General features: G+C 35.6%; 1 protein-coding gene across 1 annotated transcript in view; it reads left to right on the forward strand.

Annotated features, from left to right (window-relative positions):
- Positions 1-10,673, forward strand: part of LOC144444988 (diacylglycerol kinase theta-like) — a 71,272-nt gene extending 60,599 nt beyond the window's left edge. Inside the window, exons 14-24 of the mRNA XM_078134538.1 lie at positions 176-289; positions 973-1,123; positions 1,777-1,812; positions 2,667-2,782; positions 3,792-3,943; positions 4,271-4,419; positions 5,114-5,222; positions 5,775-6,134; positions 6,936-7,107; positions 7,926-8,024; positions 8,915-10,673. Of these exons, the coding sequence (XP_077990664.1) occupies positions 176-289; positions 973-1,123; positions 1,777-1,812; positions 2,667-2,782; positions 3,792-3,943; positions 4,271-4,419; positions 5,114-5,222; positions 5,775-6,134; positions 6,936-7,107; positions 7,926-8,024; positions 8,915-9,094 (1,638 nt within the window). The 3' untranslated portion in view covers positions 9,095-10,673. The remainder of the gene's footprint in view (positions 1-175; positions 290-972; positions 1,124-1,776; positions 1,813-2,666; positions 2,783-3,791; positions 3,944-4,270; positions 4,420-5,113; positions 5,223-5,774; positions 6,135-6,935; positions 7,108-7,925; positions 8,025-8,914) is intronic.
- Positions 10,674-15,339: the final 4,666 nt, after the last annotated feature.

The raw sequence follows: 15,339 nt of genomic DNA on the forward strand, positions 1-15,339 counted from the left end.
TTTGATGATGAACAAACTGCTCCAGTTGCTTGCAGCTCGTTAGAGTTTAAATCTGTTTATGGTACATCAGTGTGAGGTTTTTGACATAGAAAAATGATATATATATAAAGTGGTACTTGGTTCTTTTTAACGAAAAATACAAATTTAATTTTTGTACTGTTTCAATTTGACAAAGGATGAAGATCCAGAAGAATACAATCTAGTAGAGGTATTGTTAGACAAAGGTGTACAGGAAAGAATTATGGACCGAGATGAATGTCCATGGCCACAATTAGTTGAAGCAAGACGGGTAAGAATCAGCTGATCAAAAATGAAAATCAGATATTGATATCAAATGAATTACTGTCAGGTTATAATACCCATTGTAAGCAGTTTGTAGTATTAGCATTGAGCTTTCAAACTATGCTGGGTTGAGGATCCTCATCAGAATAATAATATTTGTCGTTACAGCTGACCTCTAGAACCAGCTGTTGACCCCTCTAATTTCAACACTCGAGCAGTCTGTAACTGTTGGACTATGACATTAGCTCAGTGTGGTTAGATAGACTATGTGTGTCATACCATCAAATGATCACAGTGTGGATTGTACTAGATACTTGACTGTGTTTTCCATGGGGATGAAGGGTACTGGGTTAAAATATCATTATTGCATAAAAATGATGAGTTGATGGAAAACACATTGTGAAAACATGTGACAGAAATGGACAAACAGACTTGTAACAGACTGACAGAAATGGACAAACAGACAGACTTGTAACAGACAGAGATTGACAGACAGACTTGTAACAGACAGACAGACAGACAGACAGACAGACACACCTACAGACATAGATATAATGTAACCCTCATAAGACTTAAAGCCAAATGAATATATCCATAAATAATTGTATTTCATGAAACTTTGATGAAAATTTATATCCACATTATTACCGGTACTAACTTTTAACTCGTTTTTTTTTCTTGAATTTGTAGAATTCTTTGCGAAAAATGAAACAGACAAGATACTATCTCAGGAAGATTAAAGAAAAACGACATGATCGCTCACAGATGTATGTTGGAAACCTACCCATCAATTTGTCTGATCACAGATACAAACAAATCATCCAAAAACTTTTAGTTGATGGTAAGTTTACTTATCAATGTTTGTAAATATTCACTGGAAACTAATTTCGACTTTTTAGCCTCCAACGGACAGAGCCCAGGGCAGCTACTATGTTGTGTTCTATGTGTCTGTCTGTCCATGTCCACCAGTATCTCAAATATCCGTAGGCCAAGTTCAACCAACCTTCAATGAATGTCAGGTGCTATAGTCAGTGTATGCATGTGACGTCCCTTCATTTTGTGGTCACGGAGATGATAATGGCTGAATGACAGCCATTTTTGTCGTAAAAAACATGTTTTGTTGAAAGCTTATGGATAGAGGCTGTATTCAAGTGTCTACACCCATTTTATCAATGGCAAGCTTTCTAATGATACCCTGATCTTTAAAGTTGACTGTCATCTTCACCTACTTACCACCTTTAGCAAAAATACTGGCAGGGAACTGTCAGTAAAATGCTTGCCAATGGGATACTTTGATAGATTTGACCTACTTACTGCCCCTAACTAAAAGACTGATAACTGCAAACAAAATCTAATCACTGTGAATGAAAAGAAATCTTGTCTGATCAGTGTTTCTTTACTGTTACTGAAATCAACATAAGAACATGAAAAAGCTCAGAATATGAAATGTTAACTCTTTCAGAAATAATGCAAATATTTCTTGTTTTGTTGTAGTGCCATTCTCAATTGGACCTGTATATGCACAAAATGGTAAGTTGATTGACGATGTGGAAGTATGATTGAAATATAAACATTGTTTGGTGGACGGTATTTCATATTCTGCAAAACAGTATGCTACAGTAATGTACAATGATAGAACCCTCGTGATGTGTGAGTGAATGTGTGTCAAACTCTGGGTATTTGCATGACAGTTTTTGTGGCGGTGTTCACTGGAGTGATCCTTTCATGATTGAAATATAGCAGACAACATTATGAGTATGAACTTTTATTTAAAAATTATGTACGTTCATGTGATGTCATTCATATACAGTTGAACCTCATTAACATAAATAGCTTAGGACTATTCTTATTTGACTACGGTACATTAGACATCCGTGTCCCATCCTAACCCATAGTCAACCAGTTGAAGCCTCTGTAGCAAACAAAACAGAAAAAAAGTGCATGCGGCCTGGGATTCAGGACCTCTGAAACACTAGGTGGGAGTACTACCAACTGTGCTACCAAAGCCATCACCCCAGACCCATGACAATTACCACACTCCTTTCACTTTTCTCCTTTTTGAAACCCACCCAAACTACACCACAATAACATCTGTAGCTGCCATATGAACACACACCTAGTTTACTTCATTGCTATTGTAGTTAATGGAGGAGAAAAGTGCAGCTAGACTAGGACTGAAATGTGTGACCTCCTGAACACTAGGTTGGAGCTTTAGACCACCAACCATGCTACCCAGACTAACATCCCCAAACAACGACCATAACCACTGTGTTATCACTCATCTGCCATTGTGTATTGCTCAGCTGCTTTCAGCTGAGAGATATCACTGCTTAACGTCAGAGTTTCAATAGAGTGATAATTGTATGTGTTTTCTTATCATCTAGGGGCTGCTATATTAACTTTTGATGATGTGGATGCAGCGACTTCTGCTTATTACACGTTAAAAGAAGCTACTGTTGATGATAAGCCACTTGGTGTTCTATTTGTTCCAGAAATTCACGTAAGTCTAACACTTGCGTTATTTACTTCAATGTTTTATGCCCCTTGGAAATAAGTCATAATCTTTTGCTGTTTATACTTGCAAGATTTTGAATTCAGATAATCATAATACTATGTTAGAATCCAAACTGGGTGCTAAATATAGTGTGTGTAAACTGTGTGTATTCTTGGTACACGAAATAGAATATTACTGCCTAGGTACATCATAAAAATAATGAACATTTGATTTTTTGGTTGACACCACAACTTCTGCTCCATACACTTCACATACATTGTAACTGTAGCCTATAGGTGTGCATGAGAATAAGTCAACTTTCTTGTTCTATTTTGAGCCTCTAGTAGTAAAGGTAAAGTGGGGTAAAATGCTATTGCAGGTACCAAGAATTCAAAGATAAAGATGGTTTCTATTATTATTAGCAGAACAAGACGGTGAACCCCAAAGTTTTTTATTTCAAAAAGACAGAGAACAAACTTTTATATTTTTAAACAAAATTTTAAGAGATTTGAATGGCTGCGATTTTCAGGCGCATTCTACCTTAATTGTAATGTATAATATCTTAATAACCGTTTTGGTGTAGAGCAGCATTCTAGCCGTGAATTCGATTGTAAGGCAGAGCGCTATCATATAATTTTTAATCTTTATTGTACATAGTATTTAGGAGTTTTTTGTATGTAAGTACCTCAGATAGTCCACAGGTTCTATATTTTATCAACTTTTTTATATCATATGACATCGTACATCCTATAATATTATCACTCAAATATCAGTCATTCTACATGCTAAAAGAATATTTCATTACTGACAAAAAAAAAATGTATATTATAACTTCTTGAAAACTTCTGAAAATGTTTCCCGACAAAAGGTTCTGTTTGAACGGGGAAATATAACTCATTAGTCCATGTATGCCTCAAAAGAGTCAAGGATAAGCAAGAAGAGGAGCCATAGCTTTTGTTTTGTATGATGGCATACCAAAATTAAAACACCTAATTTACATTGTGTTTGGCCACAGACCGAGAGACTTGATGAAGACTGCTGTCCATTATTAGTATTTGTTAATGTTAAAAGTGGTGGGTGTCAAGGTGTTGAACTGATCACAAACATCAAGAAACTGGTCAATCCACACCAAGTCTTTGATCTTGACCAAGGAGGCCCACTACCAGGGTAAGTTTTCATGTTTTTTGCCCTATGCCAAGTAGACCCACTACCAGAGTAAGTTTTCATGTTATATTTCCTTGACCAAATATACCTACTACCAGGGTAATTTTTCATGTTTTTGCCCTTGGCCAAGTAGACCCACAACAAGGCTAAATTTTCATGTTTTTAATCTTGACCAAGAAGGCCAAACAGATATTACAGGAATACAAGAGACATTGTGTGTGTATACCTTGAAAGTGAAATTTGTATAATATGCCATGAAGAGAATGAAGAGTATTGGTACAGCAACATGTGATATATATTTTGTAATGTTTTGTTTATTTTGGCTTACAGCTTACATGTGTACAGTAAACTACAGCAGTACCGTATTTTGATATGTGGTGGGGATGGTACGGTTGGCTGGGTATTATCATTATTAGATGACATGTGTCAGGAGTCAGTGTGTAGTAGACCACCAATAGCAATATTACCATTAGGAACAGGTCAGTATGTATTTTAGTATGGCTACACTCATTACAAATTCATTCTCACAAGACAGAGCACATGATGCAATGAAATCTAGCAGATACCTTTTGGGTGAGACCATAAAGAGGTGGTTTTACGACATCGATGTTACATTAAACTATACCACACACACACACACATCAGGTCAAACAAAAAATGTGAACAACGCCCTCAAGAGCCAGATGGTAAAAATGGATTAGTTGATAGTCAGGAAATTATTTTAAATCAGCTCACTAGTGAGTGATGGTCAAAGGAAAACAACTCCCAAAATGATAGGGGTCTTTACCAACCAATTCTTTAATGTTTGGAAGTTCGTTTTATTTGTCACTGACAGTCAAAATATGTCAAAATCTAATTGTGCCAGTGGAGGGAATTTCCTTTTTCTGGAAAGCAACTGAAGCAAATAATAGATCCAATTCGTTACTGTGTGTATGAAAGTTAATTTAATTTCATTCATCAAAGTCTTAATGTGTCAGAATTAAAGTCACTAGAGGGCGGTATTTATTGGAAAGCAGTTGAATCACAGGAAAACACTAAGCCCTTTTGTAATCGTAGTATGAAACTGAGAAATGACTATCAATCCAAATGTAAACCTATCAATATAGCTATCCACATATATCCGTAGTATTTCAAGTTGTTCATGAATTCTTGGATTCCTGTTTTGTTATCAAGGAAATGACCTTGCCCGCTGCTTGAAATGGGGAGGTGGATACGAGTATGGTGATGAAATTTTTCCTATTCTGCGTGCAATTGTTGATGCTGAGGAAATCAAACTAGACAGGTGTGTAATCATTTGTATGTATACTGTCCATACTTGGAATTCAGTGTAATATTGTCTGATGGTTTGAATTTGACTTGTTGATTTGTCATAGCATGCACAAGAACACTTTCAATTGCAAGTTCAAGATGTCATTTTTGAGAGTAAGGAATTTAGAGTTTGATGGCATTTCTCCGCCTGTTTGTGTGTTCATCTGTCTGTCTCTCTGACTCTGTCTGTCTGTCTCTGTCTGTCTGTCTCTGTTAGTCTGTCTATCCATCATCCGTCCATCCATCCATACATTGACATTGTCCATCCACCCGTCCCTTGCCCTCCATGACTCTCTCTTCCTCCCCCTCCCTCTATCCTCTTCTTCCCACTCTGTTCCTCTAGCCATCCATCCATCCATCCATCCATCCATCCATCCATCCATCCATCCATCCATCCGTCCGTCCGTCCATGTATCCATCAGTTTGTTATGAATATCTCAATAAATATACACAATGTACTCTATGAGGAAATGTAGCAATCCAATTGATCTTACAACTGTCAAATGTGATTGGTTCTCTCTCCCAGGTGGACTGTCATATTTGAACCAGATGGTAAACTTGTAGAGTGTGACAACAGATCAAATTCTTCAACCAGCAGTTCAGGCAATGATGACATGCCAAACATGTTTGTCATGAACAATTATTTTGGAATTGGTATCGATGCTGATGTTTGTTTGGCATTCCATATGAAAAGAGTGGAAAACCCGGAAAAATTCCAGAGTCGAATATACAACAAGGGAGTGTACTTTAAAGTTAGTGTCCGGAAAATGATGACGAGGGAGAGAAGATCCTGCAAAGATTTGTTTAGGGATTTAAAAGTTGAAGTAGACGGTCAGAAATTAGAATTACCCCAACTAGAAGGAATTGTCCTGTTGAACATTGGCAGGTAAGTCTGACATCAGATGGAATCTATAAAAAGTATCGGTGTTGTTTGGCTGTGATTGTTTTATGTGCTCAGTGTGTGTGTGTGTGTGTGTGTGTGTGTGTGTGTGTGTGTGTGTGTGTGTGTGTGTGTGTGTGTGTGTATGTATGTATGTATGTATGTATGTATGTATGTATTTATGTATGTATGCACATATATATATATGTGTGTGTGTATGTGTGTATATATATTTTGTGTGTATGTGTGGATGTGACTGTATGTATGCATATTCATGTGTATGGTTTTTTTTTCAAACAGATTTTATCTGGTATCACAGCACTATATCAAATTTGGTGTAATAATTCTAATTCAAATTATTGAAGTTTCTTTGGAGGATCACATGAATTAGTATATATAATGTAATACTTTTTGATGTCACAATATGTCCATAAAGTTCTGTCTCAACACCAAGTTTGCATAATGATATGTTAGTTTATTTAGCAATCGTGATCTTTCACCTATTTATCACAAAATCATATCAAAGACTCATCAAAGTTGAAATTACCACTTGGAGATTTGCATGGTTCCAGCCCAATCAGTGTTATTACAGAAGGCAAAGTAAGGGATAGGAAATTATCGACTGTTATTTGAAACTTGTTGACCCTTTTTAAAAAGATCAGTGACAGTGCAGGCCAGGGAAGATCTTGAAGCACACAGGGAAATGGAAAAATATAAGGATAGGATACATGATTTGATGGAAGCTATGGTGAGTACATGTTAGGAACTGATATATGTGATTGAAACTATGTTATGTTATCCATACAGCTGGGGTTCAGGAGCTGATATATGGGGTCAGGATGATGATGGGAGTGGACGCTGGAAAAGATCTTCTCCATCTGATGGTCTGTTGGAAGTGATTGGTCTCACTGGTATTGTTCACATGGGACAGATTCAAAGTGGTCTTAGAACTGGAGTACGCCTAGCACAAGGGTCACATGTATGTATATAAAATTTGTAGTACCCCCTCTAGTGTGATGATGGGATTTACCTTTGTTTTTCATACTGGCAAACTTTAGTCATTTGGTACCCAAGAGAGTTGAAAGCAAATGCTGATCACATATTGTCACATCTGTACAATAACGTCGTATATAGCAGATATGATCTTATTGCACTAACTGAAAATATGAGGGAGTGATCCTTAGACAAGATTTTACCAGTCAGCCCACTGATGTCAATCTTGTCATAGATGTTGCTTTGTGAAGAATTTAGGCCTAAAGAGACAGCAGGAGTGTATGGTTTGTAAGGAATTGACAAAGTGGAAAGAATAGTTGTGTTGTTTTAGGTCTGTGCCTTTGGTATTGCAGTAATTATGCAATGACAGCACAGTGGTGGAAATTTATGCACTAAAATGTAAACACTGGCATCATTAATTTCACAAAAACACATCTCTTCCCTGAATGGATATTGCCAATCATGATATGTAGGTAGTGAGAGATATCTGCAGTTTTGATTTTACATTTCAAATTGGCTGAGAGGGCTTGTTACTCTTGTTTGCCATTCCTGTTGTCAACTTTCTGGACTCAGACAGACACTACTATACCCTGAACAAGACCTTTGATGTGGGGGTCAAAACATCATCAAATACATTTTTACCACAGACTTAAGGACTTGTCAACTTTTTTATCAAACCCAATTTTACTGATCTCAAGTCTATGTCTCCCAATTGGTTCATCATTGTAGTTGGACTGATTGCTGTTCTCATAACAAGCTAAGAGACCACCCTGTAAAACATCTTAATGACAATTTATGTTTCAGATTCGTATATGGATGAACAGTGACATGCCAGTACAGGTAGATGGGGAGCCATGGATGCAACTTGCAGGACAAGTTGTAATAACCAGGTCTGCACTCCAGGTAGGATGACATACGCACTCTAAACTGTCATGTAATCAAGACTGTTGCCTCAAAATTTCTCCATCTATTGAACGTGATGAGACACTAATGGTATTGTTGAAATGCAGAGTTTATCGCAAACGATTATAATACTGCTTAATATAAAATGACACCGAAAATATTTTTTTATTTGACTTCTTATCCCATTTCACACCATATGATATGGTATGTTTAGAATGCTGTGAATAATACCATTACACAAACATTCCATGCATATATATGAAATATTCAGTTTTGGTAACTTTTTTAGATTTTAGAGTTTGTAGACTAGAGTGTCATGTAAATAATTCAATGGTTGCTTTTAGTTTCAGGTTTACAGTTCTAGTAATTTGGATCCACTGCTTTCTGAATTCTTAGTGCTTTTCTAGATCTTCTGAAATTATTTTCATTGCTCTTGATTTGTAAATTCTTTTTTTTGTTATTAAATATTTCTCATCTGATTTCTTCTTCTGTGTAATATGAGGTCTTCTAAACTTGGCTTTGGTATTTTTCTGATGTTTTTTGCATAAAGGTTGATTGCTTGTCATGTGACAATCAGTAGCCAATGGTATTGCTTCTTGTTTGTGGTCTTGGTATAACATGATAACCTAGAGCCAATCACATAGCTCATTATAAACAATGAAGGTTGTCATGTGACATGCCATACCCAATTGCCTAGCTTCTTGCTTAGCCTCCATCCAATCCAGTAGCTTCTTTCTTTTCTTTCTATGTTGCTATATTTTTCTGATTTCTTTCCTTCCCCCAATCTCTCCACAGGCAACAATGTTGAAGAAAACCAAGATACAACGGCGAAACACAGACCCTCAAATTCATTGCTAACACCTCTCCAACCCCATGTCTTTATCACCTAGGCTACTATGCTGAAGAAATCCAAGTTGAAGATCAAACGAAGAAACACAGAACCCAGTATCCTCAATGCTACATCGCCTACCGAAGAAAAAAAATCGCCGATTGACGCAGGAGAAACACAAAAAAGAAACGAAGCACCCCGACTCCAAGCAGTGAAAAGTGAGGAATTGAACAAAGTGTGAAACGTAAACAAGAAGACAAATCGTGGTGCTTTTTGTGCAGCCGTAACGGGCGTGTAGGTTGTCTTGATTATTTTAACAATACTAGGAAGTCATTGATATGCAGTAGAGAGATCCAGTCACTATGGAAACATACCAATGATTGGCGTGAGTGCTATTAGAGGTTGACTTCACTGTCGTAGTGATTTATTCATCTTATATCAAGAATAGGGCAGCTGTAACTAGTTCTTCATCTATTTTGGTCCAATTAAAAAGAGGATACTTATTGAATATTGTAAAGGGTAATTTAGACTTACTTTTCCTGTAAATATTTTGTTTAATAATGTCAATTTCACTGTATTTGAATTTCGATTCACATCTATCACATCCTTCATGTACAAGATACCTAGTAGGGCAAAAGGTTAGATCATAGCTTTTAAAAGGTCAAAGGTCAAATATGAAATGTAGAGCTGTGAAGAAAATTTAAAAAAACAAACAAACAAAAGAAACTTTTTTCTGTCACACTAGAGGGCAACAGTGTATGTAGAACCGATCATGACCCAAAATAAAATGATTAAAAAAAGTGACAGTTTCAAATTCTAGGTGTGTTGAAAATTATACATCGACTTGTTGGTTTTACAAATCTCAGCTAGTTTTAGCAGCAGACAAACTGTAGCCGCCATACTCTTTATTCTTATCACCCAATTCTTCCTTTGATGTGACATGTACAGATCCTCGAACACTAATATGTATTTAAAGAGTTTATCTATAAGAAATATTTATTATAAAGTGCTTTCAGTCATCTTTAGACAAACGTAAAATCATTCAATGTGTTTTAGAATTCTTCTCTCTCTTCTTTGCAATAAATGATTAATTAAAAATATCACAAAGTGGAGGACAATGCAAAAGACAGCCATATTGATAATACACCTATTGCTAAGTGGTCCCATTACATTCACCACCTAGCTAAATTGACATTTATTTATTTCCTGTACCATTGTGTATAAACAGTTGTTCACAGGTAATGATTTGTTCAAGGCTGTTCCAGTTTTAATTTTCTCTTTTTTCTGCTGGCTAGAGGCTTACTTACACATTTGTCATTTTCAGAAAATGCGTTATTTTATGATATATGTGCCATTCCGTAAGAGTTTTTCATTTTAAAAGAAAGGAATATGGTTGTAGATTTTGGATCCACCTCACCCCCTGAAAATGAATGCACTATCCCAAAAGTTAACTTATTATAATAGCTTTTAGAATTGCTGATTGTATGGGAGGGGGTGTTTTAAGCTTATGATGAAATGTCATTTAGGGCAAAGAATGCATTGCTGTATTGTAGCGTGTAGTTAGGTTTCACTGTGTGACAGGGGTTCCACAGGAGGCACTTTTTACGAAATAGGAGAATTAGACTCCGTCATCTGAAACAACCGATTCCAGTTGAAGGCATTCTAGTCTTGAAATTTAATCATTCAAATATGAGAGCAACTGAATTGTACGATTTCCTTCAAATTACAAAAAGTAACAAAACAAAACAAAACTGGCCATATGGAGATATACTGAGTCACGCAACTAATTTTGAGACTGTCAAACTGGAGGGCACTCTTTTTTTTTTTTGGAAGGCCAGTTATTGTTTTGTTAATTGTATGGAGGTGTTACATCACAATTATGTATGTAAAATATACTGAACTGTAATTTAGTCACTGCAAAGCTTGAGGGCGCTCTTTACTGGAAAGGTCTGTTAGTGTTTTATCACCTAGAATTAACAGAAGTGAACTTTACCCTTGGCCATTGGAAATTTCAAAGTCTTATGACAACATTAGGAGGCACTGTTTATCTGAAAGGTCTCTGACCTGAATGATTATCAGCAATAGATGAAGCTCATCAATGCCAAGTCAACACTAGAGGGCAGTCTTTAGTAGTATGGCTTCAGCAATTGGTTTCTTCAAGAGTAAAAATTGATAATTTATGTCAAGTCAGCTCTAGAGGGCACTGTTCATTAAAAAGATGCAGTTGTTGTTTATACTTGGAAAGCAAAAACAGTTGAATCAACAACCAAAAATTCATAAATCACAACCACAGTACAGATACCTTGACAATTCATACCTTGATGTTTGCATTCTTTCACTATATGGTTTATTTGATTGAATACTTTGATATTTTGACCTTGACTGAACTTGGATTCTTCAGACCATTGAAAATATCACAAAGTTCACAATGATTGCATTGAGCTTTTGGTACTTAGCACGAAATACCCCGATGGGGTTGACATGATGCTCATGTACAGCTGTGTTGTACAAACAGCAAACTCTTCACTGTGCACGTAGCCTCAAGTCAATTTGATAAAAAAATAGTAACCTTAATTAATGTACTTTTCAGGCTGCCAAATACTTAACCTTTAACCGAGTACTAAGTACATTTGCTTTATTTCAATCAAGAGTACTAATTTTTGTAACAAAGTCAAAAATGCTAAAAACCAGATATTTTATGACACCTATGTGGGACTGTGGCAATCATGGGTTGTGTCATGCCCATATGTTATCTCCTCAATGAAGAGCGCCCCCTGGTGTTGCACATCTGACTGTCAGATAAAGAGTGTCCTCTAGTTTTGTGACTATTTGCCAGATGAAGAGCCTCCACAAGTGCTGTGATGTCCTCAGACAAAGCATGCCCTCTGGTGTTGTAATGTACACACCAAGTAAAGAGAGAGCTCATAATTGATCAAAGTGAAAATACAGTATGTCATGTGTAACTTACAGAGTTGGTCAATGTATGTCACTGTCCAAAGAAGCTCAAATATTGTACATCAACAAATACTACTCTCAACACTGTACTAATTTATATTCAGAATGCAATGGTTATAACAAAACAACTGTCTTTCATGCTGCCATGCCTTGCCTTGTCTTGTCATGACTTGCATTAGTGCAATGCAATGTAATTTCAGTGTTAATTATGATCAAACAATCTGCCTAAAGTTCATAAGAAATATTTACAATTTTTGAACAAGACTCTGTCATACTGCAGCTGTTTAATGTGCACTAGGAATGAGATGAACTATGCCCCCCCCCCCCCCCCCCCCTATATCTGGGACAACCATTGTCATGAGACACAGTAACTGTTCAAATCTGACCAGTGAACTATGACCTCTTGGGGAACATTCTACTGTAAAAGAGGCCATGCCGTTTTACAGAATTACACAACGCTTGTATTGCCTTAGTCAAGTGTATTGTACAGGTGTTATGTTATGTTAAAAAAAGCGATGTTTTGATATTTTATTCCCACATATTCATGATAGACTTCAACCCCTTGTATTTGCATCTTGTTTACTTATGAAGGTCAAAGGTCAAATAATATTTAGATCTACCAAATGCGTCAACTACTCATAGTATTAAATCAGGGTAAATACGTACACATCATTACATTTACTGCTGGTTAAGAAAGGCTGTTACAAAACTTTAAAATGGGGAATATTTTAATATGAAAGAAATTTTGTCTTTTCATATTTTTGAAACTGTATATTGATCTGTTGATCCAGTAAGAGAGGTCAAAGTGCAACTTATTAGAAACATACCGTCAAGCATGTTTTGAAGTTTTTAAGATGTTATGACTCTAGGGCACATGAGCTTTTGGTTTGTTGTATCTGATAACTCATATTGTGTTTTAATAACGTGAACATCCGCACAAATGGAAATGTGATCAATTATGTCTGAAATGTTCAATTTATGCCACCAATTCAGGAAATTCCATTATCATCTACCTGTACTTTGATTTTTAACCTAAGTTTTACATTTTTTTTCAAACAATACAAAAATTGTCAAATTTTGATTTGATATTTTCTAAAAACACAAAACAACTAATTTGATGAGGTTATATAGTTTTGAATCTTTACTAAGTCTGAAATTTTTTATATGCAGTATACTGCAGTTCTTTTTCAGATCTTTGACCACAACTGATAGTGTCAAAACTTGTCAAAACATCTTGATTACAAGAGTGCCCGCTATGTTGATATATCGTGATTACAAGAGCGCCCTCTATGTCAAAATATGGCAGAATAACTAGTACAATTCCAGCTCAACTAGTTGACACAAAAACTCTCTAGACTTTGAATCAACAGGACAATATAAGAAGTAATCATACAAAATAAAAAGGAGTGTAATGATTTTATCAGTCATATTTACCCCAGTCAAGTGCAATAGTTGAATGATTTCTTGTTTTCAAAGCTTTTATCAGTTTGATAAGGGATTGACTTTTACTGTTGACTACTTTTATGCAAATTGCCAACCTTCCAGTGTTCCCAGTGTGATGTGTGGTCAATCAACTCTATAAGGTCAAAGGTCAATTATTCAGTACACCTTGAACTAACAATGAAAAACAAAGTGCAGATATTTATATTTTTGGAGAAAAAAAAAGCAAGCCCCGTAATATTGCTGCAGTATAAGTAATGAATGTGTAGTGTAACATCCATGTGAAATGTGGCATGTGTTTTACAAGCTGGAAGATACAGCTGTTGGTAAATGCTGATAGTCTGCTAGTGTGTATACATAAGTTATCAGAGCACCACTGCACTTTGCAGTGTATGTATTTTGCTATAGTTACGTAAACATAAAGATCGCAGATAATCTTTAAAAAAAACTAACTTTTATTGGAACCCATTCTATAAGGGATAAAAATTTACTGAAATACCATAACGCTATTTACATGACCGGAGACAAAGTGATGTGAAAATTCCCAAAAATTGACAGCAATCATTCAAGGCAAGGAGTAATTCAGAAAAACATAGCTTTGTGATTAGAATGAACTACCACAAAAACAAACCAAAAGTATTTTTCAAATCAGACTTTGGTGATTGAAAAACTAAATTTCTGTTTGTATCAATTCTTTCACAAGAATTTGTATTAAGGATTCTTACAGCAGGATTGCAAATTGACAAATCAAATTTACATGGACAGGAACAAAATAACAAACTAGCACGGACACGACTAAAATGACACAGACACAAACACAAACACAAACACAAACAAAATCACAAACGGACACAACTAAAATAAAATGACACAAACACAAACACAAACACAAACACAAACAAAATCACAAACGGACACAAACTAAAATGACACAAACACAAACACAGACACAAACACAAACACAAACACAAACGCAAACACAAACACAAAATCACAAACACAAACACAAACACAGACACAAACACAAACACAAACACAAACACAAACACAGACACAAACACAAACACAAACACAAACTAACACAGACACAACTAAAATAACTGATAACCCCTCAAAATATATTCTATTCTAACTGAGTAACATTTAAAATTGCTGTTATTTGTCAAAATCCCACCTGCAACATAAATGCAAGGAATATAGATTATGTTCAACCTTTGCTGCAACTTGTTACTATAACTTGTTACTATATAATTGAATTAGGAGGTGTTAAGTAGATATGGGAATTATACATAATTACTTCTGCAAATTTAATCTTTTACTTCAACATTTTCTACTACTCACAGATTTCTATGGCAATGTGCATTGAAATTACAAAGGTCACATGATGATACGTTTCCATGGCAGCATGTATCAGTTAGCAACATTGTCACTGTTGAACAGTTTATCAAAACACCTTAGGACAACACAAGATTATTTGGCAACCAGCCTTCTTGATAGTTTAAATGAAGGAATTAGTATGGCTGAGAATGATTTCATGGTAGAGTAGAGTGCTTAGGATTGTTGCATATCTAACAAGTTGGAGAATCCAACACGGAGTTGGTATGGTTGAGAATTGAACAATGAGTAAGTATGGTTGAGAATCAAAAAATGTATATAAGAGAATATAACAATGAGTTTGTATGGTTGAGAATCAAAAAATGTATATCAGAGAATCTTACAATGAGTTGGTATGGTTGAGAATTGAACAATGAGTAAGTATTGTTGAGAATCCAAAAACGAGTTGGTATGGGTGAGAATCAAAAAATGTATATCAGAGAATCTAACAATGAATTGGTATGGTTGAGAATTGAACAATGAGTAAGTTTGGTTGAGAATCAGAAAATGTATAGCAGAGAATTTAACAATGCGTTAATATGGCTGAGAATGTAAGAATAACTCAGGATAATTTGATTTGAATTTTGTTACTCATATTTTACTGATGTACCTTCAACCATCACACACCACACTGGGGATTGGGTACAAAGGAATTGGCTTAGATGCAGGGAAAACCTTTTATCTTCAGGTTGTCCTACATTATTCAATAGTCTACCA

Source organism: Glandiceps talaboti, chromosome 13 (assembly GCF_964340395.1).
Source record: "Glandiceps talaboti chromosome 13, keGlaTala1.1, whole genome shotgun sequence".
NCBI classification, from domain to species: Eukaryota; Metazoa; Hemichordata; class Enteropneusta; family Spengelidae; genus Glandiceps; species Glandiceps talaboti.